The sequence below is a fragment of the Bufo bufo genome, chromosome 2 (genome assembly GCF_905171765.1).
Source record: "Bufo bufo chromosome 2, aBufBuf1.1, whole genome shotgun sequence".
In the NCBI taxonomy this organism is placed as follows: Eukaryota; Metazoa; Chordata; class Amphibia; order Anura; family Bufonidae; genus Bufo; species Bufo bufo.
The window spans coordinates 209,490,608-209,512,118 of NC_053390.1; the positions used below are offsets into that span (position 1 = coordinate 209,490,608).

The 21,511-nt window shown below is 43.3% G+C and overlaps 1 protein-coding gene across 2 annotated transcripts in view; it reads left to right on the plus strand.

Annotated features, from left to right (window-relative positions):
- Window positions 1–21,511, plus strand: part of IFT81 (intraflagellar transport 81) — a 193,186-nt gene that overhangs the window by 130,062 nt on the left and 41,613 nt on the right. For both annotated transcript variants that reach the window (XM_040416067.1, XM_040416066.1), the window contains exons 12-17: window positions 145–294; window positions 3,243–3,371; window positions 10,022–10,111; window positions 11,965–12,051; window positions 17,820–17,891; window positions 17,968–18,053. In XM_040416067.1, the coding sequence (XP_040272001.1) occupies window positions 145–294; window positions 3,243–3,371; window positions 10,022–10,111; window positions 11,965–12,051; window positions 17,820–17,891; window positions 17,968–18,053 (614 nt within the window). The remainder of the gene's footprint in view (window positions 1–144; window positions 295–3,242; window positions 3,372–10,021; window positions 10,112–11,964; window positions 12,052–17,819; window positions 17,892–17,967; window positions 18,054–21,511) is intronic.

The window sequence follows — 21,511 nt, forward strand, 5'->3', positions numbered from 1 at the left end:
AAGGCCTGCACAGACGCTGGGGGGCTCTCCTATCCTGTGGCTCCACCCCCAGACAGCAGCATTACGCTGATTGTCCGGTTTGGTAGAAATAAAACAGGCAGGTTACATATCCTCTCTAACTTTTTACATTTTCTTCTTTTGTAGTTTAAACGTTATGTTAGCAAACTTCGGGGGAAAAGCTTGGTCTTCAAGAAAAAGAGGCAAGAGTTAGCAGAATTCACAGCAGAATATGGTGTTCTACAAAGAACAGAGCAGGTCCTAAAGCAACGCCATGACAGCATCCAGCAGCAACTGGTAAGGTGGAGATTCTCTACAGTACAGGCATTAACCTAGCTTCCTTTGAAATTGCTGTTTTCATTCTTCTCGTCAATGTCATTATAATTGTAAACTAAATAGACAGAATATTACACATTTTAGCAGTAGTATTTTAATATGATGATAATATAAAAAATGGCATAAATAAAGTAAAACTAGCTTTAGTATTTTAATATGATGATAATAGTGATAAAAGGACGTGAACAGAATGAGACAAAAACAGGAAGTATGTTTATTTCTTATTCATAACTTCTGTTATACATGACAATCTTGCCCTATAATTAAAGGTGTTGTCCGAGCTTAGGTCAAAATGGGGCTCAGGCACTGGATGGTGTAAAATGACATGCCTATTGAGTTGCCGACATACTCCAACACCACTGTTCCGGTCTTCCCTGACGGTCTTTGTTTGCAAGGCTCCATTACTGACATCACATCTACAACATGTGACTACTGGAGCCAATTACAGTGCTATACTCAACAGTGTTCCTTTCAGGCCAGTGATCGGCTGCAGCGCTCACATGTTGTGGACGTTACATCAGCGCTGCAGCCCTGTAAACAAAGAATTAAGGGGATGACCAGAAGAGTGGCGTTGGATTGGGCATGTGGGCGATCCAACAGGTAAGTAATCCTTATTTTGTTATTTTAGGCCATCCAGTGTCTGTGGCCCACCTTTTGCTTATCTCGGGCAACACCTTTAAAGGTTCACACTTGCTTTAGTTCTCCTGTGTAGGGTTTGGTGTATTTTGATGTTATAGTTTAGCATGCTGCAGGAAAAAAATGGATACCTGATGAACCCACTATTAGTCAGCTGAGGTAAAAAAAAAAATTATAAAAATAAAATAAAAAATGTAGGCTGTGACACCGATATGAACAGCCGATAATGCTCACTGTATAATGAGCAGCAGAGATGAGTTCTGCTAATAACAATATGTGTGAAAACCTATAACAGCATGCATGTTTTGGAGCAGAATTAAACAGATTTTGCAGCGCTCTTTGCATATAGAGATATCCGCATTAATCTTCAGGCAGAAAGGAAATATGTGAAATAATATCTTGTGCAAACAAAGCTGATCTCATTAGCCATTGCAGTCAAGATAGGAATACATTGTAAAAGTAAATGATTAAATTGTAGAACTGCTTTGCAGATCATTTCCAATAAAGGTTTCATTGAAAATACATTTTGATCAGCAATGCCTTCTCAACACAAACTCTTCCTATAGTTAGTAGCCTAAGAGACTCTGGAATATGTTGACGAGTATTGACATGGATCTTGATTACTTGGTAACTTGTGGAGTGGGTTAGACAAAGTGCATCACTCCAGAGTTGACAAGAAGCCAAATTTAGCTTCAAATACTGAGATACAGTCAAAGGATTTAGTAAGTCAATTAAAATACCCCCTCTAGAAAAAGAACTATAACTTGATACTATAACGTGGAAACTTTAGGATTTGGCTATACATGTAGTGCCGTTTTATGGAAATTCCAGCAAATACCATAAATGTATTTATGGTAACAGTTTCGTAAAGAAGTGGTTTGTGTAGTCTGTGACTGCCTGGAAGGACCTGTCATTGTGGACAAAGCAATTTCTATGTCGCTGGAGATGAGATCTAGTAATAAAATCCCACCAGACACATCTCAATACCTTTACCATTCTGTAACAATATTTCTTTTTATCAGTTATTTGGAGTAAAATAAGAAGGTGTGGGCGCAGAAGGACATTTGCGTTTTTACTATTTGCCGATAAATTGCTTTCATCATAAGATGTTAACATGAGAGCAGTACAGAAAAATAATGAAATATAGAAACAATGGCCCACATGCGCTAATATGAGTGCTCCGAGAATTTACCAAAATTTGAAGTGCACCACATTTCAACACATTTAAGTTTAAAGAAATGATCAGTGCCTGGTCCCACAAAGGGGGGTTACATAGTTAATTTTACATAGTTAATATGGTTGAAAAAAGACAAACGTCCATCAAGTTCAACCAAGGGATAGGTGGGGACGCAAATCCCAGAAGGAAGTGAGACTCAGATTTCTACACGTTTTCATAAGCATTTATGTTTTTTACTTTTAAGAATTCGTCTAAACCCTTTTTAAAACTGTCCACTGTTCCTGCTGTGACCACGTCCTGAGGAAGTCTATTCCACAGCTTCACCGTTCTTACAGTAAAGAAGATTTGGTGGCTGAATGGAAATGGGTGTCACTTTATGTAAAGGGATGTGACCTTATGTGTGATCCATGTTGCACCACAATTCCGGTGTAACATTTGGTCCCAAGCTAAGCCAACCAATAGGTGAAGTAAAGTGAGACAAAAGTGTCTAATTCCTGCACCAGATCTATCATCCAACAGGAGCCTCTGTGATCATTTTTGTCCATGTCTAGGCAGACTAAGGTTACGACATCTGTAGGATTAGTAAATCTGCCCCAGTGTCTGGTAAAAGGAGGTGTCTGTTGTGGTATTGCATGGTAAGTTTGGATCCCCGCAGGCTTGGATATGGCTTGAAAGAGCTCTTTGCATTCCCTTGACAAAACAACTGAAATGGACATACCCTGGAAAATATATCAAATGCTTCCTATACCCTCCAGATGATTTTGGAAGAATGCTTGCAGGCCTATACCAGCATTAGCTATTGTTATGCCATTCTTTGATTACAATTGCCATAAGAGCACGGTTACAGGAGCTATGGACATTATGGGGGGACATTGACAGCACATGCTTGTCCTCTTCTCCAGCTTGGGCTAAGAACCCTTCATTGTTGGTAATGGTGGGGATCGCAGAGGTCAGCCTGCCCCCCCCCCCCCCATTTTACTTTTAGAATTACTCCTTTATATATGATATTCCTAAGATGCAAAAAAGACTTTTCTTATCTACTGTATATGCTGTATACTTTGCGTGTAAAGTGCATTCAATCTTTATTCTTTTGAAGCAAACCATAGAACAAAAAAGGGGAATATCAGGGTTCAGCGACACCCAGGAAGAACTGGAGAGAGTGTCGGCCTTAAAGAGCGAAGTGGATGAAATGAAGGGACGAACGCTAGACGACATGTCTAACATGGTAATTCTTTTCATATTGAAAAATTATGCCATTTTCTTGTTGTGTTTCAGGTATATGGCACAGGTTCCTTTTATGCCGGTTTCCCGAAATTCTTAATTATTTTGAGCTACTACAAGATTTTATTTTACTTTGCAATGTGTTCTGTGAAATCCAACTAAAGTACATCGAACAGAAAAGCAGGATAGGTCACTATTCTTAGCAGGTATTATGCTGGATCCATAGAGCAGGCAAGGGAGACTGAGGTTTGACTGTGATATATTTATAGATGGCATATTTTTATTACTATAGATAGCACAGGCAAGCTTCTAGCCTTTGTCTTTTATATCTAGTTAAAGAACTTTTGACCATGACCAAAAAAAATTCTTCATGGACTAAAAACAGAGCGTTAAATTAACATAATGTAACTGGAGACCTTGGGGATCATTTAACTAAGGACTGCCAGATTTTGTAAAAAGTCAGCTGATGTAGGCGTAGAGTCATAGACCTCCCAATAAATTTGTTGCATCTGCGATGTCTGTGCGCCAGAAACTGGGCCCTATGTCAGTTAGAAACTGACATAGATTTCATTTATAATTTTAGAACAGTTTTATGGCGTCACTTTTAGTAAATGGGCAATACCATGGTGGTCCTGCCCATTCTATTAAAATCTGCGCACTTTTAAAGAACATGGCGTCAAAAAGTGGTAAATTTTTGTGCAAAATGCTTTGTGCCAAAATGTGCAACTTTTGAACACAAGCAAATTTCCATACACGCTTACTAAATTAACTCCATTATGTTTTAATACTTGTTGGATTTTGAGTAATAAAATTATGATAAAAGCATAATAATGTGATATGCAGGTCAACTCATGTGAAGATACCAGTATTCTGTGTCTAAGTTTCCCTTATAAGTGTCTTAGTAAGTCTACTTTCACACTGGCGTTTTGGCTTTCCGTTTGTGAGATCCGTTCAGGGCTCTCACAAGAGGTCCAAAACGGAGCAGTTTTGCCCTAATGCCTTCTGAATGGAAAAGGATCTGCTCAGAATGCATCCGTTTGCCTCCGTTCCGCTTTGGAAAACGTGACTCATTGGAGAAGGCAACGCTTTGCCAATCAGCGGAGGTCCAATTCCGATACTACCATAAAATTTGAAGCCTTTTCTGCCGATTCAACTTTGTTAGCAGAGGTGCAGTGATCATCTGTCTGCTTATGAGCCCCATACGAAGTACAGTTCGCTAAACTGTTGTTTTAGACACACGTCTGTTAGCCCCCTAGTTAATTCTGGTGGTGAGCGTCTCTACTATAGACTGTGTGCCCGCCCTCATCCACCTTCATAGCCAACATTCACCTCTCACATCAGTGGCACGTGGTGCTCTGTGGTTTCCATGTCGTTTATTCAAAGTGGTGACATTTTCACCACGTGAACAGTTTACAACTGCCACTCTTGGCCTGAAAGCTAATGATCATCTCTTTTGCAACTCTGATAAATTGCCCCTTTTACCCATGACAGTAACGAGAGATATGTGTGCAAGCAGCCTATCGCACACCTTATATACTCACCATGCAAACTTAAAACACGTGAGCTACATGCTGCTGACATCAAAAGTAGATAGTGGTCATAATAATATGACTCGACTGGGTATAATATTAAAGGATGTGAAAACTGTCACACCATAATGACAGCTACTAAATTATTGTATACAGCATAAGGGCTCATGCACACGTCCATTGCCCTGCCATTCCTGTATTGCGGCCCGCAAACAGCGGGTCCGCAATATAAGGGCACCGGCCGCGTGCACCCCGCATTACGGATGCGGACCCATTCACATGAATGCAAAAAATACCTGTGCGTTGGGGACCGCAAATTGTGGTCTCCACTGCACACAACGGCTGTATGCATGAGCCCCAACACAAAACAGTAACATGGAGAATAGAAGATAGCAGTGAAGAAGAACATAATTAAAGGGTTTGTCCAGAAATGTGACTGCTGTCTTCCAAAAACAGTGTGATACCTGTCCACAGGATGTTTGTGCCATTGCCACTTGGCTCCATTGAAGTGAATAGGGAAAAGATTCAGTATAAGGGCTCATGCACATGACTTTATTTTTCTTCAGTGTGTCATCTGTTTTTACACAAAGCTAATGAAACTGGTCAGGACAAAAATGATGGTACCCTTAATATTTGGTTGCAGAACCTTTTGAAGCACTCTACTCTTCACCTGTCCACAGGTATTTTGGCCCACTCCCCATGAGCAAACTGCCCCAGCTGTCTCAGGTTTGAAGGGTGCCTTCTCCAGTCTGTATGTTCCAGCTTCTTCAACAGATGTTCAATAGGATTTAGATCAGGGCTGATAGAAGGGCCACTTCAGAATAATCCAATGCCATTCTTGGATGTTTTTAGCTGGGTGTTTTAGGTCATTATCCTGTTACTGAAACTAAACTTTCTGACACTGGGCAGCACATTTCACTACAGAATGCGTTGATACTCTTGAGATTTCATTGTATCATGAACAAATTCAAGACACCCTGTGCCAGATGCAGCAAAGCAACTCTAAAACATAACTGAGCCTCCTCCATGTTTCATAGTATATACAATGTTCTTTTCTTTGTATGCTTCATTATTGTGTGAACATAGGATCTTAATAAAGCCCCATAGCTGGTGGAGGATCCGCCAAAATTATGAAGAGGCGCAGGCCTCTCCATAACTTTGGCGTATCCAGCGCCAGTCTAAATGCAAGACGGCTTCTGAGCTGTCTTACATTTAGACCATTTTCTATGCGTCCTCTTCCCCGCCCACGATTTTAGAGCTGGCGTGAGCGGGGAAAAGTCGCAGATAGCAGCGCAACTAACCGTTGCACCGCCATCTGTGCCTGAAATACACCTAATTTAGGCATTTTTCAGATTAATAAATGACCCCCATAAAGGTTGATGTGACTTGCCAAAAAGCTCCAGTTTTGTCTCATCTGCCCAAAAAACATTCTCCCAGAAGCTTTGTGGCTTGTGTATAATGCCGGTCAGTATGTATATTGGCAAATTCCAGTCCCGCTTTTTTATGATTTGCTTTCGATAGTCATTTCCTCCTTGTCTTCCATTAAGTCCACCTTGGCTAAGGTAGCGACGGATTTTTGTGATCTGACACTGATGCACCTTGACCTTGGAGTTCACCTCTAATCTCTTTGGAAGTTGTTCTGGGCTCTTTGGTTACCATTCATATTATCCGTCTCTTCAATTTGTCATAAATCTTTCTCTTGCGGCCACGTCCAGGGAGGTTGGCAACAGTCCTGTAGACCTTAAACTTATGAATATGTGCAACTGTAGTAACAGGAACATCAAGCTGTTTGGAGATGGTCTTCTAGCCTTTACCTTTAACGTGTCTAATTTTCTTTCCAATCTCCTGAGACAACTATCTCTTTAGCTTTCTTTGTTCCTTGTTCACTGTGATACCAAACAGCAAAATAACTACCGGTACTTTTCACCCTTTAAATAGGCAAACTGACTGATTACAAGTTTAAAGACATCTGTGATGCTAATTACAGGACGCGCCTAAGGCTACTTTCACACTAGCGTTTTTTTTGCGGATCTGTAACGCTTCTGTTACAATAATACAACCGTATGCATCCGTCATGAACGGATTTGGTTGTATTATATCTTCTGTAGCCATGACGGATCCGTCTTGAACACCATTGAAAGTCAATAGGGGATGCTATTTATTTCAGTAATGCTAATTAAAAGGAATTGCATTAATGAAACTTAAAATTAGAATATTGTGAAAAGGTTCAATATTCTAGGCTCAAAGTGTCAGCTAATTAATCCATACCCCCTGAGCAAAGAGTACCTCAAAATTGAGGCTTTGGGGTTTCATGAGCTGTAAGCCATAATCATCCAAATTATAACAAATAAAGTCTTGAAATATCTCACTTTGCATGTAATAAGTCTATCTCATATGTTAGTTTCACCTTTTAAGTTGGATTACTGAAATAAATGAACTTTGCACAATATTCTAATTTTTTGAGTTTCAACTGTGTGTGTATATATATATATATATATTTTTTTTTTTATTATTATCATTGTAGTAATCCCTGTCCCCGACCTGCAGAATTCACCAAAGGTTCTATTATTGTCTGTTTTTGTCTTCTCTTTTCATGGGAGGAGAGAAAACACAATGTTTTTGCAAATCTACTTTTACGAGACTTAGGCCCCTTTCACACGAACGTGTGCGATCCGTGGCCGTATTGCGGACTGCATTTGCGGATCCGCAATACACGGGCGCCGTTCCGTGGGCATTCACTTCAATGGGTCCGCAAATCCAGAGATGCGGAACGGAAGCACGGAATGGAACCTTACGGAGGCACTACGAAGTGCTTCCGTGGGGTTTCGTCCCGTACTTCCGTTCCGCAAAAAGATAGAACATGTCCTATCTTTGGATCCGCGGACCCATTAAAGTGAATGGTTCCGCAATCCGCTGCAGCTGCCACACAGTTGGTGTTCGTGCATTACAGCCCGCAAACGTTTGTGTGCAAGAGGGCCTTAAAGTCAGACACAGCCATGTGTGCCTCCAAACTTACTACGTATTTTATTCTTTTAAAACCATGCTCTTTCAATAGTTAGGAGCCCAGTGCCTGTTTTCAGTGACTGACAGCCTTCCTTGTATTAGTGTGCATATAGAAATAGCTGTCAATCGTGAAGCAGTGCCGGCATCTGAACCTCTAGCATAGCATAGAAGAGCAGCTATTTAACCCCTTCTGGACCTTTGACTTACATGTAACAAGTGTTCGGCAGGGAGTTGACCAGCCGGATCGCAACTTCCTCACTGTGAAAACTAGTGAGCTAGCTTCAGGTGGTCTTAGAGAAATTTTCTGTAAAATTTTGATTTTTTTAAAATAAAGATACAACATATCGACTCAGCTTTACCACTAACATAAAGTACCGTACACTGTGTCATGAGAAAACCTTTTTAGAATAGGTTGGATAAGTAAAAGCATTCCAAAGTGTAGGAGAGTCCCCGGGACGGACGATACGTGCCACCAGATACGTGCCACCCTGGCCTCGGTGGAGTAAGAACCGGATCATTGCGGTTACAGCGGCAAATGCTGCTGGCGCAGCGTGTCCGGGACGGTTCTTACTGGGAACAGGTAAAGAGCAGGGTGAGTGCCTGTTCCCCACTGCCAGCCCAGGTTTTTGGTGGTGCTGGGCCTTTGAAGAACCCAGCCTGCTGAAGATGGGTGGGGGGGTGTCTTTCTGTGCTGGAGATTTCCACAGACAGAGTCAGTGCTGGTGAAGGAGAGTCTGGGCGCAGCAGACATTGAAGGATAGCCCTGGGACCTGTGGTGCTACTAGCCGAAGGGGCTCTGGCCTGAGGGAGACAAAGGCAGGTAGCCTAGAAGCCTGCAGGACCGGTGTGGTCTGTCCACAAACAAGGTGACTCAAACCTGCTGTTTATTTTCTATGGAAGGACTTTTGTTCTATGCACTATGTGGATATGCACCTGTGTGGTCTGCACATTGCCTGTTATGCCTTTGGTGTGAATAAAGTCACGGTGTATCACAAAGACTGTCTGTGATTGCCTCAATACTGCCGCCGCTACTGTAGCCTACCACGAGCACATTCCCACACATAGTTATTACCACAAAAAGTGACACATACTAGAATTGCTAAATTAGGCAGGGTAAGGAAGGGGAACAATGGCTGGGTTCTTAAGGGGTTATCCAGAGGATAGGACATCAATATGAGATTGACCTCGTCGATAAGCTGTTTGAGGAAGCGGCAGTGCTCACCGAAGCTTCAGTGAATGCTGCGGCCTCCTGTCAGTTCTCCAAGCACAGTGCCGTACATTGTACACCGGCTGTGCTTGGTATCGCAGCTCTGAGCAGTGGCTAAACCACATTACTGATGTACTATGGTGATGTCACTGGCCTAGGAACAGGCCTAGGCGATCATACAGCCCCCATTGACCGGGGGTCCTGGGAGTTGGATCCCTACTGATCTGATATTGATGACATACCCTGAGGAAAAGTCATAAATTTTACATTCTTGAATAACCTCTTTAAAATAAATAAAATACAGGTTTTGGTTATTTTCCCACAAAAGTATTTATTGATCTGCTTAGCTTTTCCTGCTTTATACCATGCTACATATAGGACTGCATGTACAACTCTTGTGACTAGGGACAAGCAAACTTTAAGTTTTGAAGTTTGGGTATATGGTGAATTGCGTTATGGATTCCGTTACCACGGACCATAACGCAATTCAATGACGGAATGCCGTCATAATAGAAGTCTATGGCCAGCAGAGCAGAGGATTCCTAAAAAGTCTTGTCGCCATCTGCAAATTTTAAGGCGCATTGGCAACCGTTTTGGTCGCTATCTGGAGCGCTGTTTTGTAGTCTGATGCTGCAGTCATATGTTATTCTCTTCGAACTGCCTTCTATTCCACTGTCTGTAGGAGGCAGATAGAAAAGTCAGAAAAGCAGACTACACATACATTTTTTGTAGTCTATATACATGCAGATACATACAGTGGGATATGTTTAATCCAGACTATTTACATGCTTTATGACCATTTACTTGCTTTATTTTTTGTAACATTAGATAACATGCAATACACTAAAAATTTGTGTACAAGGACAATCGGCAATAAATAAATTCCTTCCTTAGTCTTTTTATGTTTTTCTTTAGGTAAAGAAGCTAAACTCCATGATAGAAGCTAAAAAATCAGCATTGGCTCCAGTTATAAAAGAGCTGAGGCCTTTACGCCAGAAATGCCAGGTTTGTACAAATACGTTTGATTTTTTTATGCAAAACGTGCCTGAATTATTTGGTATTTGTATGGATTAGCTAGTTTAATGACAGCTCTTATCTATATAGATAGAAATTTAGGGTGCAGCCACATGCCTGGATGGGTGGCAACATTTTTAGCAGTAAAACCAATGTGGTTTTGCTGCAATAGTTTTTTTTGTTTTTTTTCTGGAAAATACTCCAAAATCATAATAGACCCACTATGTGTGGACTTACCTTTAATCAGTGAGAAATGTTGTTAGTGGTTTTGTGTATATTTATGCGGGTATATTCACACATACACTCGTAATGTTTTGTACGTAATAGTGTACATTACATGTTCCTCCATGGTAGTGCTACCTGTTGTTTCCCCATTTGCTGACATTCTGGTCCACGTTCTCCTGGTGGACCAACATACTTAGAAGCTTCCCTGCTCCCTTCTTCCTTCCAGTGCCGATATAGTGATCTCATAGTGAAGCACCTCAGACAACATTCATCCCTAAATTCATAGAAATATATAGCTATATCGTTTGGTAGAAAATGGAGAATGAAATAGAGGGGTAGTCAGTACATACTATAGCAGGCATGCTCAACCTGCGGCCCTCCAGCTGTTTCAAAACTACAACTCCCATCATTCCCTGACATCTATCATCCTACAAAAGGGCATTGTGGGAGTTGTAGTTTTACAACAGCTGGAGGGCCGCATGTTGAGCATCCCTGTATATAGTAATACTTATTAGTGGAATTTCTGGGGCTGTGTGTGAGAGGCTATTTTCTATGCAGTGGGGAAACACAGGAGAAGGAAGGGGTTAACGAGAGCTGACTGTAATGCATTCCTGGTAAAGCGCCAGGGTCTCCCTGTGCCTGACGGACATAGGCGCCAGGGTACTTACCTGTTCTGCAGCTTTCCTACTCTGGTGAGCCGTACCGGCTGACATCACCAGCGAGCATGTCATACTGACCCTGAGCTGCCTTCCCTGAACGTTGGCCTGTTTACCGGATTGAACACATTCTGCCTGCCTACTTGAGCTGGTTCACTGACTACGACATTACCTGTCCTGTTGGTGCCACTCACCGTTGTCTCTTGACCCATCTGAGTCAGTTGTCCCTCAACAGAGACGACTCAAAGAGGTAGCGACTGGTGGTTCTGCAGTGGAGACCAGATCCCTGTGTAGAGTGAAAGACCAGCTGGGGGCCATTTAGGTTATGAACTTAGTTTTAGCCCAAAGCCAGGTCTGCTCAGTGACACAGTGGGTCCACACTCGCTGTGTTACACCTGAGAGATGCATTTGCTTGATTGTCACATGTGACAAGCTGCTGCCCACCCACAGAAACTGAAGAAACCAGAGCAGCAGAGGAGTGAGTAAAAAAAAATTCTAAATGGTGAAAATTAGACTGGAGATCAGTGCTTTTTTGCATTACTGTAGTAAAAATAAATACCGCAGATATATTTCTTTTTAATTTGTGGAATAATCCCAAAAATGTGCATTTCACTTATGAAATATTTTACTTATATATCTATAGGTAAATCCGCTATGGACGAAGTCCAACTTAATATATTCATTCCGTTTTAATAGACCCAGTTAGCATTAGATCGGATTTAGAGGGAAAACTTTTTAATGCCTTGCAACAGGTCATCGTACAGCTTGGAAAGCAAGTGTCTGTCTAAAGTATCAGACAGTACGCATACTCCCCCGCCATGTGTGAAAGCGGAATCATACACATCTCTGTGTGCCAGGGTGACAGGATCAAGCTGCTGACTGACAGGAACTTACATTTCTCTGTGCCATGTGCTGAGGTATCCTAGTACGTGCTGACATGAATCTCTGCCCTTTTCACATTAGGAGCTGACCCAGGAGTACGATGAAAAGAAAGCCCAGTATGACAGCTGCGCCGCTGGTCTGGAGAGTAACTGCTCCAAGCAAGAGCAGGTATCATTTTCTTTACACCGTGGATGCTTAACCGGAAGTCTGGATGTATGCTATGCGATGCAATATTTAGATGGCCGCTAAGACTCTCTATTATTTACTCTTTAAAGTGTAGAGCTGGGCAAAAAAAAAAAAAAACAGGCTGTGCATGGAACCTTCATTTTTGTATTTTTTTTTTTGTCTTGTGTAGACAGTCACTATACATATACTCTTTTCAATGGGTTCTGTGGAAAACTTCAAAGGGTTCTCCCAGATTTAAATACTGATGACCTATCCTCAGGATAGGTCATCAGTACCTGATTGGTGGGGGTCCAACACCTGGGACCCCACTGATAAGCTGTTTGAGAAGGTACCAGCTCTTCTGTGAGCGTCGCGGCCTTCTCCGCAGCTGTGCTTTGTATTGTACCTCAGCCCCATTCGCTTCAATGGGGCTGAGCTGTGCCTAGGCCATGTGACTGATGAGGTCGTCACTCGGCCTAGGGAAAGCTGTGAGAAGGTCGCGGCTCTGCTGCGAACACCGCCTTCTCAAACAGTTGATCGTCTGAGTACCGGGTGTCAGACCCCCACCGATTAGGTACTGATGACCTACCCTGAGGAGTATTTAAGTCTCGGAAAACCCTTTTCACTTCCCCAACGTTGCTGCAGAGAAAATAAGGACTTGCTGGCAGCTTTCCATGGTTATTATATCTCATTGCAAGGATTCCTGACAGTAAGATGCCTGTAAATCAGTGCATAGTCTGTTGACCTGTTTTATACTTAAGTGTATGTTCATATGGCCGAAAATACACATTAGAAAAATTCAATGTGTATTTGCCGTGGAATCCGTGGGAGAAATCTGATGGTGACCCTTGGATTCCTGCCACAGATTTGCAGGTTATGATGACAAACGATCCAACTGCAGATAAGCCCAATTCAGTGGGGCCAATCCGCATGTGGCTTCCCAGCCACAGTTTCTGCATGGACTTTACATGGATTCCGGATTTGTGAACGTCAACGTGGATTCACATTTAAAACAATAGAGTCCTGCTTTGACGTGTTTTTCAAATGGATTTTTGCACAGATTATGCATGAAATTTAGACCATGTAAATATACCCTTAGGGGCAATCCCTTTAAACCTTATATACGTGGAGCTTCACAATGCAGAGAAATTGGGCTCTTCCTGGCCTGCATTTTTCCGGTCATGAAATGCATATAATTGTGTCATGATCAAGTTGGTCATTTTTAAAAATCCGTATTTTCTCTATGCTTTTTGATGAACTGGCAATGCTGATTTCTCTACAGTTAAAAAAATACCTGACGGGGGTGAAAGGAAACTTGTCTAGACTCAGGTGGCAGGTGGATGGGGTCCTATGGTTTACATTTGTCCTATGTATGCCTGTGAGCTTTCTTGGTGCATACACAGAATGTGCAGAATGTATCTGTTATGCACATAGCCTTGAATCCTGTTTACACCTCATTTTTTGTACTAATCAGAGGTATATGTTGAGACTGCTGAAAGAGTGTCTTTTTGGCAAACGCTGGGTTGGAATGCATGGACATAACTTTTTTTTTTCACTTTACAGACAATATAAACTATGTTTTCCTATACAGACAGTAGCGTAGCTATAGGGGTCGCAGTTGGGACCGGGTACCTAAGCCAGGGGGGCCCAGTAGGCCCCCCTTTCCAGTGGTACTGTACTTTTCCCTTTATAAGATGCAGTGCATCTTATAACGGGAATACTAGTGAGCGCTTCCACTAGTATGCAGGAGGAGGAGGCGGGGTGAAGCACTGTGAGCGCTGTACTTACCCCTCCTCCTGCTTACTTTTCTCAGGTCCCGCGCTGCTGTGTCCTGGCTGCCTGCAGCGTCAGGACGTACAGAGCGCACTCTGATCTGACGCTGCAGGAGGTCAGGTGACTGTGCAGCGCGGGCCCTGAGAAGAGAGCCAGGACAGAGAGAGTGGCGGCAGGAGACAGGAGAGGTAAGTTATTTTATTATTTTACAGTCTGATCTGAGGTCTGATATGGAGGTCTTATTGGGGGTCTGGAGAGGTTTAATGGGGAGTCTGGAGGTCTCACTAGGAATCTGGAGAGGTCTCACTAGGGGTCTGGAGAGGTCTCACTAGGGGTCTGGAGAGGTCTCACTAGGGGTCTGGAGAGGTCTCACTAGGGGTCTGGAGAGGTCTCACTAGGGGTCTGGAGAGGTCTCACTAGGGGTCTGGAGAGGTCTCACTAGGGGTCTGGAGAGGTCTCACTAGGGGTCTGGAGAGGTCTCACTAGGGGGTCTGGAGTGGTCTCATTGGGGGTCTGGAGTGATCTCACTGGGGGGGTCTGGAGTGGTCTGACTGGGGGATCTGGAGGTCTGACTGGTGGTCTGGAGAGGTCTAATGGGGGGTCTGGAGGTCTAATGGGGGTATAGACATCTGATTGGGGGTCTGGAGAGGTCTAATAGGGGTCTGGAGAGGTCTAATGGGGGTCTAAAGGTCTGAATGAGGGTCTGGAGAGGTCTAATGGGGTCTGGAGGTCTGACTGGGGGTCTGGAGAGGTCTAATGGGGGTATAGACATCTGACTGGGGGTCTGGAGGTCTAATGGGGGTCTGATTGGGGGTCTAGAGGTCTATTGGGGGTCTTATCTGAGGTCTGATATTGGGTCGGGGTTTTACATGGAGGTCTAATGGGGGGGTCTGATCTGAGGTCTAAAACTGGGGTCTGACATAGAGGTCTAAAGGGGGTTTGGTCTGAGATAGGGTTCTCATTTAGGGTTTTATATGGGGGCGCACAATATAAAGGGGTGTTATTGTACTGACGCTCTTTGCGGTACCAGTATTTTCAGGGGGACTGTTTCTGCAAGATAACATTGGGGGCACAGCGGACACAGTATTGGAGGTGGCAGGATGGGGTGTTGAGAAGGTGAGGAGGATGATGGAAAAGTAGGAAAGTAAGATGTCTGTTTGTTAAACTCTGCAGAGACGAGGCGCGGCTGAAAGAAGTCACTATGGCGGTCTGGTCTGAGAGGAGAAGAAGAGAAAGGAGAATATTTACATCAGAGAAGATAAGTCACTGGATAGAAGAGGTACATATGTGGGGCTGTATTATCCTGTATGTTCTGTAGTGCTGTATGTAATGTTTTCCAAGTATGTCTTTAAAGGGGTTATCTGCTTTTTTTTTTTCGTACGAGCGTTGCCTTCTCTGCTCTGTTTATCTGCTCATCACTGCAAATGCTACGGCGAGCAGGTGAACAGAGCAGAGAAAGCAGCTCTCATATGAGCGCTGCCCTCTCTTCAAACAGCTGATCGGTGGGGGTGTTGGGGGACCCTGCCGATCTGATATTGATGACCCATCCTGAGGATAGTGCAACAAATATTATGTAGAGCAGCACCTATACCTTCCAGACTCCTTCAGACATGCATCAGCCAATATAAAGCACCAGATCCATGGTGCTTCACAGATAAAATTTCAAGATGAAAGATGATGGCAGCATTTTCGTGATCCTTTATTTACAATTAGTCCATGAAGACATGTACAAAAAGGTGCATAAAAAGGAGCAGCCTGACAAAGACTAGGTATTAGTCGAAACGTTGCTACTTTTTATGCACCTTTTTGTACATGTCTTCATGGACTAATTGTAAATAAAGGATCTTTGGACGAAAATGCTGCCATCATCTTTCATCTTGGAATACTATCCTGAGGATAGGTCATCAGTAGTAAAAAGAGGACAACAGTAGGACTGGAGGGAAGGGGTTAGGTTGAGAATTTGGCATGGGGGGGGGGGGGCGGCGTTTAAATTTTTGCCTCGGGCAGCAGAAAAGCTAGGTGCACCAGCGCTGAGTGAAGGGGGAGGGGGCCCAAGCTAACCTCTTGCACCAGGGCCCATGAGCCTATACAGCAGATGTACGTATACTGCAGAGTATATGTTTTCTTTTACAATGGGAGCCACTGGGCAAGTTGGCTGGGATATTTTGGAGCCTTCCATCATAGGTGTATCCTCCCATTATGTGAACTTAACTTTAGTTGTTCCATTTAATTTTTTAGTTGTAATTTATGTTCCTTTAAAATACCTTTTTTAAAGGAGAATTAAACTTTTATTTATATATTGATGATTGAGTAAATCTTCAAATAATGCAGCTATATCACACAAATATCGATAACATAAGGAAGGTGTTGTACTAGTAAATCTCACCTGACAGGAACAATCTTACATACTAGTATTGTAATAGCTTGGTGACTCGCAGAGTGCCCTGTACATTGTAAAGGAGTCCTATGTGTTCACCCAGTGCTAATTCTTCCTCCCCATATTCAGTGTGTGGCTTGCAGGGCTGGGTGCAGCAGTGCAGCTGTAGGAGTTTTCAGGAAGTCCTGTATTAAGTGTAATAGGCTGTTTATGTAAGATAAACCTTCAAAACCAAGATATCAGGGGCATGCACTTGTGCAATTCCGACATTTTTCCCTGCAAGCTCTAAGATTTGTGTGAGAAGCCAGAATTGGGATAGGGCACAGGATAGTAATTTGAACTCTGACTGATGTTGTACTGGCAGTCCATGTCCGCCAAAACCTACCCACCACCTCAAAGGGCATGGCCGCCAGAACACTCATTCCTGCATGGTGGCAGCCTGTACCCACCAGTCTTTCTTTCTCCCATCGAGAGACACAGCCTTGGTGTGCTTAGTTTTCTGTCTGTTAGGCCTCTTCCCTTTTCCCTGTTGCGGTTTCTAGAGTATGTACTCTCCCAGGCTCTTAAAGGGCCAGTGCGCATGGCTCAGTCTGTCTCTGATCCTCGAAGTAACGCTGAACCACCTACTCTTACTTATTTCATGTATACTGGATTAAACAAACTCTTTCAGCCTTGACATGCCAGGGGGAGAAAAACAGAACTGGATCGCACATCCACAATGCTATGCTTTGATCTAATTCAACTCGCTTCTCAGCGCCATGTTGAAGTGTACAGCCCCCCATACTGCCTGCTGTACAAGAGGCATTAGTGTACATTTTGATCAAAAGGCATAAGCCCACTCACCACGCCAAGGTCGCCTCTTTGAATGGGACCTACTCTGACAAAGACGCAGCGACCATGCGGTGACAAAGCAGCACTGCCCTAGTAGGCGGGGGGACCCAGGGGTCAAACAGCATCCCTGCTGTCTGACAATGCCACCCATGGCACTGGGTCCAACCAACCCACCAGCACAGCGCCACAAAAACAAAGGCCACCACGCAGTACCGCACCATGTGAACGGTTGTCTAACACAACATGTCCATAGCTATCAGGAGCTACAGGTCAATGACCACTATATGCAGACTTCTGTGATTAAAACCACTTGTGCCGAATGGGAGGAGTGCTCATACCAGTAATAAAGAAAAAGATAGTCCGATTCTTTCAGCCTTGACCTCAGTCTGTCCACTGAACATGCTGTAGCTTGTCCCCTTGGTGCTATGCACTGGTGTCTTTTGATCCACCTGGTTTAGCTGTTCATGAACATAGACTACTTCTAGAGGCAGTGCCCTAGTGGTTCCTCTGCAGCAAAGTCCAGATCTCTGTACAGGGTTAAAGGGTGAAGACCAGAGGGGCGACTTACAGTAAATAATACAAATCTGTTCAGTGGGTCCACACTCGCTTTATGAAGCCTGATTGCGTCCCCCCAAGATTGTATTATAGTGTAGTTTAATAAGTATGAATTTGCATGTAAAACACAGATTTTTGGGGGGATTTACATTAGAATTTTTCATTTTCTGCTGTTTTCATTTCGTGTTCTGTTTTTATTCCAGAATAATTATGTAATTATTTATGTTTAACTCAGGAAGTCCGAGGACTTCAGGAGGAGTGTAGCCAAGCTGAGACACAGTATCATTACATCAACTTGATGAAAAAGGTTAGACTACGCAGATTTATTTAACAACTTTCTTTGTGGTTTTGGACATAAATAGTCACTCTGTATTCTTTGTTAGATTGGTGAAGTCCAGATACAGCGAGCAGCAGATGAGATGAAAGCTTATGTCTCCCCAGACTCACAGGAAAGAAGAAAAGCTCTCAGGTAGGTGTACTGTATTCCAGTTTCCATCCGCAAAATACAGATGTTTGTTGACGCCTGTATGGTGTCACAATGCATCTGTCTTTTTCCCGGACCCTCTCACTTGAATAAATGAGACTCGGATGGAAAACGGAATGGTGCATGTTGCAAAAAACGGACACATGAAATGCACCATTTACTTTCCGACAAGAAAATGGCCAGGGAGGGTGAAAAGTTAAAAATAAGATGTCTCCTGTCATAGAACCTCCAGGTCCAGTACAGTTTCCTTTTCCTCTGATTCCAGTCCCCGCTGGACTGGAAATGTGACATGCCGCTTACATGCATGTCACCACTGCTGGCCAATCAAGGACCTCAGTGGTGACCCTTTCAGGCACAACATGTGACGGCTGCCATTGTTGAGGCCGCTCCATACAAATAAGGGGACTAGAAGGCTAGGAAAATGGATTTTGGCACTAGACCCAGAGCACATGTGACAGATGAGCCTTTTTTTTTTTTTTTTTTACTTTTGTACCCTGCACAGCCATCTTCACAGGGGTTCTCGGTCTCAGACACCCCCTGTAATATGTCTGTGTGCTATGCGGGTACGGTCCGGATAGCACACGAATAGTTTCAATCAGTCCATAAAGTAAAGTATTACAGTTTCCGCAAATTAAGCTTTTTCATTGTCCAGTAAAAATTTTTACTCTTTTCCAATACACTTTCTCAGGGCTCTGCAGAAAGCTCATAAGTGCCCTCTAGTGGCGGCTGAATGTAGCCAGAACATAGATCACATTGGCTTACAATTATTGAGACAGTTTTTTCCTACAGCAGTCTAAGGGCTCTTTCACACCTGCGTTGTTTTGTTCCGGCATAGAGTTCCGTCGTCGGGGTTCTATGCCGGAAGAATCCTGATCAGGATTATCCTAATGCATTCTGAATGGAGAGAAATCCGTTCAGGATGCATCAGGATGTCTTCAGTTCCGGAACGGAACGTTTTTTGGCCGGAGAAAATACCGCAGCATGCTGCGCTTTTTGCTCCGGCCAAAAATCCGGAACACTTGCCGCAAGGCCGGATCCGGAATTAATGCCCATTGAAAGGCATTGATCCGGATCCGGCCTTAAGCTAAACGTCGTTTCGGCGCATTGCCGCATCCGACATTTAGCTTTTTCAGAGTGGTTACCATGGCTGCCGGGACGCTAAAGTCCTGGCAGCCATGGTAAAGTGTAGTGGGGAGCGGGGAGCAGTGTACTTACCGTCCGTGCGGCTCCCCGGGCGCTCCAGAGTGACGTCAGGGCGCCCCAAGCTCATGGATCATGTGATCACATGGATCACGTCATCCATGCGCATGGGGCGCTCTGACGTCATTCTGGAGCGCCCGGGGAGCCGCACGGACTGTAAGTATACCGCTCCCCCGCTCCCCACTACTACTATGGCAACCAGGACTTTAATAGCGTCCTGGGTGCCATAGTAACACTGAACGCATTTGGAAGACGGTTCCGTCTTCAAATGCTTTCAGTACACTTGCGTTTTTCCGGATCCGGAGTGTAATTCCGGCAAGTGGAGTACACGCCGGATCCGGACAACGCAAGTGTGAAAGAGGCCTAAGTCAAAAGAAGGTTCGAGTGATTTCCGCTGAAGTTGAATCAGCAATTCAAATCTATTCCTGCTATGAGAGGGCATAGATTTGCGCTAGTTCTCATCATTTTTGTGGCTTTCCTATTAATAAATCTACCTAAAACTTGGAGAACATGCTCACTCTGTAAAAACCACACTTAACTGGTGATTGCCAAGAACAGTCAGTCTTTAAAGAGGTTGTGCCACAAAAATATTCTACATTTCTCAAACCAGCACCTGGATCTGAACACTTTTGTAATTGCATGTAATTGAAAATTTAGTATGGCCACTGAGTTATTCAATAAAATGTATCTGTATAGCGCCACCTGCTGTTTGTTCTTTTCCCTGTTTCTTTGGGAAAAAGACAGGGATGGGGAAAGAGTTTAAACAGAAAGGACATACCTCCTTTGAAAGCACATACCCCCTGAACGGTGATAGATCTACAGCAGAAAGGACACGCCCCTGAGATGCTTGAAATAAATCTAGCAGAGCAATGGATGGAGAGAGCTCTAGATCCATGTAAAGTACAGGGCTGGTTCTAGCTTTGTTCGAAAGGGACTGTCTTGTACTCTATGATAGCGACAGGGCTGTTTTCAGTCTTGCATAACGGGACCCGGACGGATCCGTTATGCTTTCCCATAGACTTCTATTAGGACGGAAAGCAAACGGAATGCCTTTTTAAGGCTTCCATTTAGCATTCTGTCTGGGCGTTCCGTTATTTTCTGTTATAACCATGTTATAGCGGAAAGCCATATCGGAATCCCTAACGCTAGTGTGAACCCACCCTAATGCGCATTTTAGGAGTCATTGCGCTCCCTCTAGATAAGATGCCCTGCATCTAAAATAAGGTAGTGATTTAACAGGTTACTATTTTAAGGTTGTCACTAAAGTCCAGGGGGTTAGTTGTACCCATCTACAGCACATTTAAGTTGGTAAGAAATAGATTAGTATTTTTTTCCTCTTACGTGTGCATTGCTAGTTTTCTTCTTAAGCCTACATAAGAAAAGATTTCATTAAGATAGGAAGATTAAAATCAATCTGATCTCTTTAATTCAAATTTTCCATGATAAAAATGCATCCATCATCTGAGCGCTGACAGAATCTGAACTGTGTATTTTGGTATCTAAATTTAGAAGGTTTTCAAACCTATGAGGCATTCTTTCCGAGGTCAGAATTATAAATAGCAATACAAGAAATCTAAATAATACCAAGCACCATGTCCCAACTGCTTGTTCCCCTGCTGTCGTTTTCACCGACCTAGAGGTCCCTAGTGTTCCAGGGGGAGCGGCTGAAGCTGTGTGCGAGCTATGGTAAAATATAATATTATTCCTAATCAGTGTGTTCATACAGTCTGTCAATGACATTATTGATAGGGGTGAAGTTTAGAATTTTTAGAATAATTTTTTTCCAAAGTACCGCACGCTGCGTTGCATTTATGGTCCTGTTTTGCTCTATTGACTGCATTATTAAAAATATACATTTTTTACATGTGCTACGATGATACCGTTTTTCAAAGAAACTGTTTTAGGACATACCAAGAACTACTTCTGTAAAAAAAATAGAAGCATCATGGCAAGACTGCACCAGAAACTGTCTGTTAATTATTATCCGATGGCTCGCACATGTAATGGCCCTGTACCCATGAATTTGCACTTTTTTTTGCCATTAGCGCCATAGAAATCACTGTTTTTTTCCATACCACATGCAGTGATGTTTTCTTGTCTTTGATCCAGGGAGTTATTCTGATTGGAGTCGGGAAGGAATTTTTTTCCTCTTAAAGGGGTTGTCCGGGTTTAAGAGCTGAACCCGGACATACCTCAATTTTCACCCAGGCAGCCCCCCTGACAGGAGCATCGGAGCAGTTCAT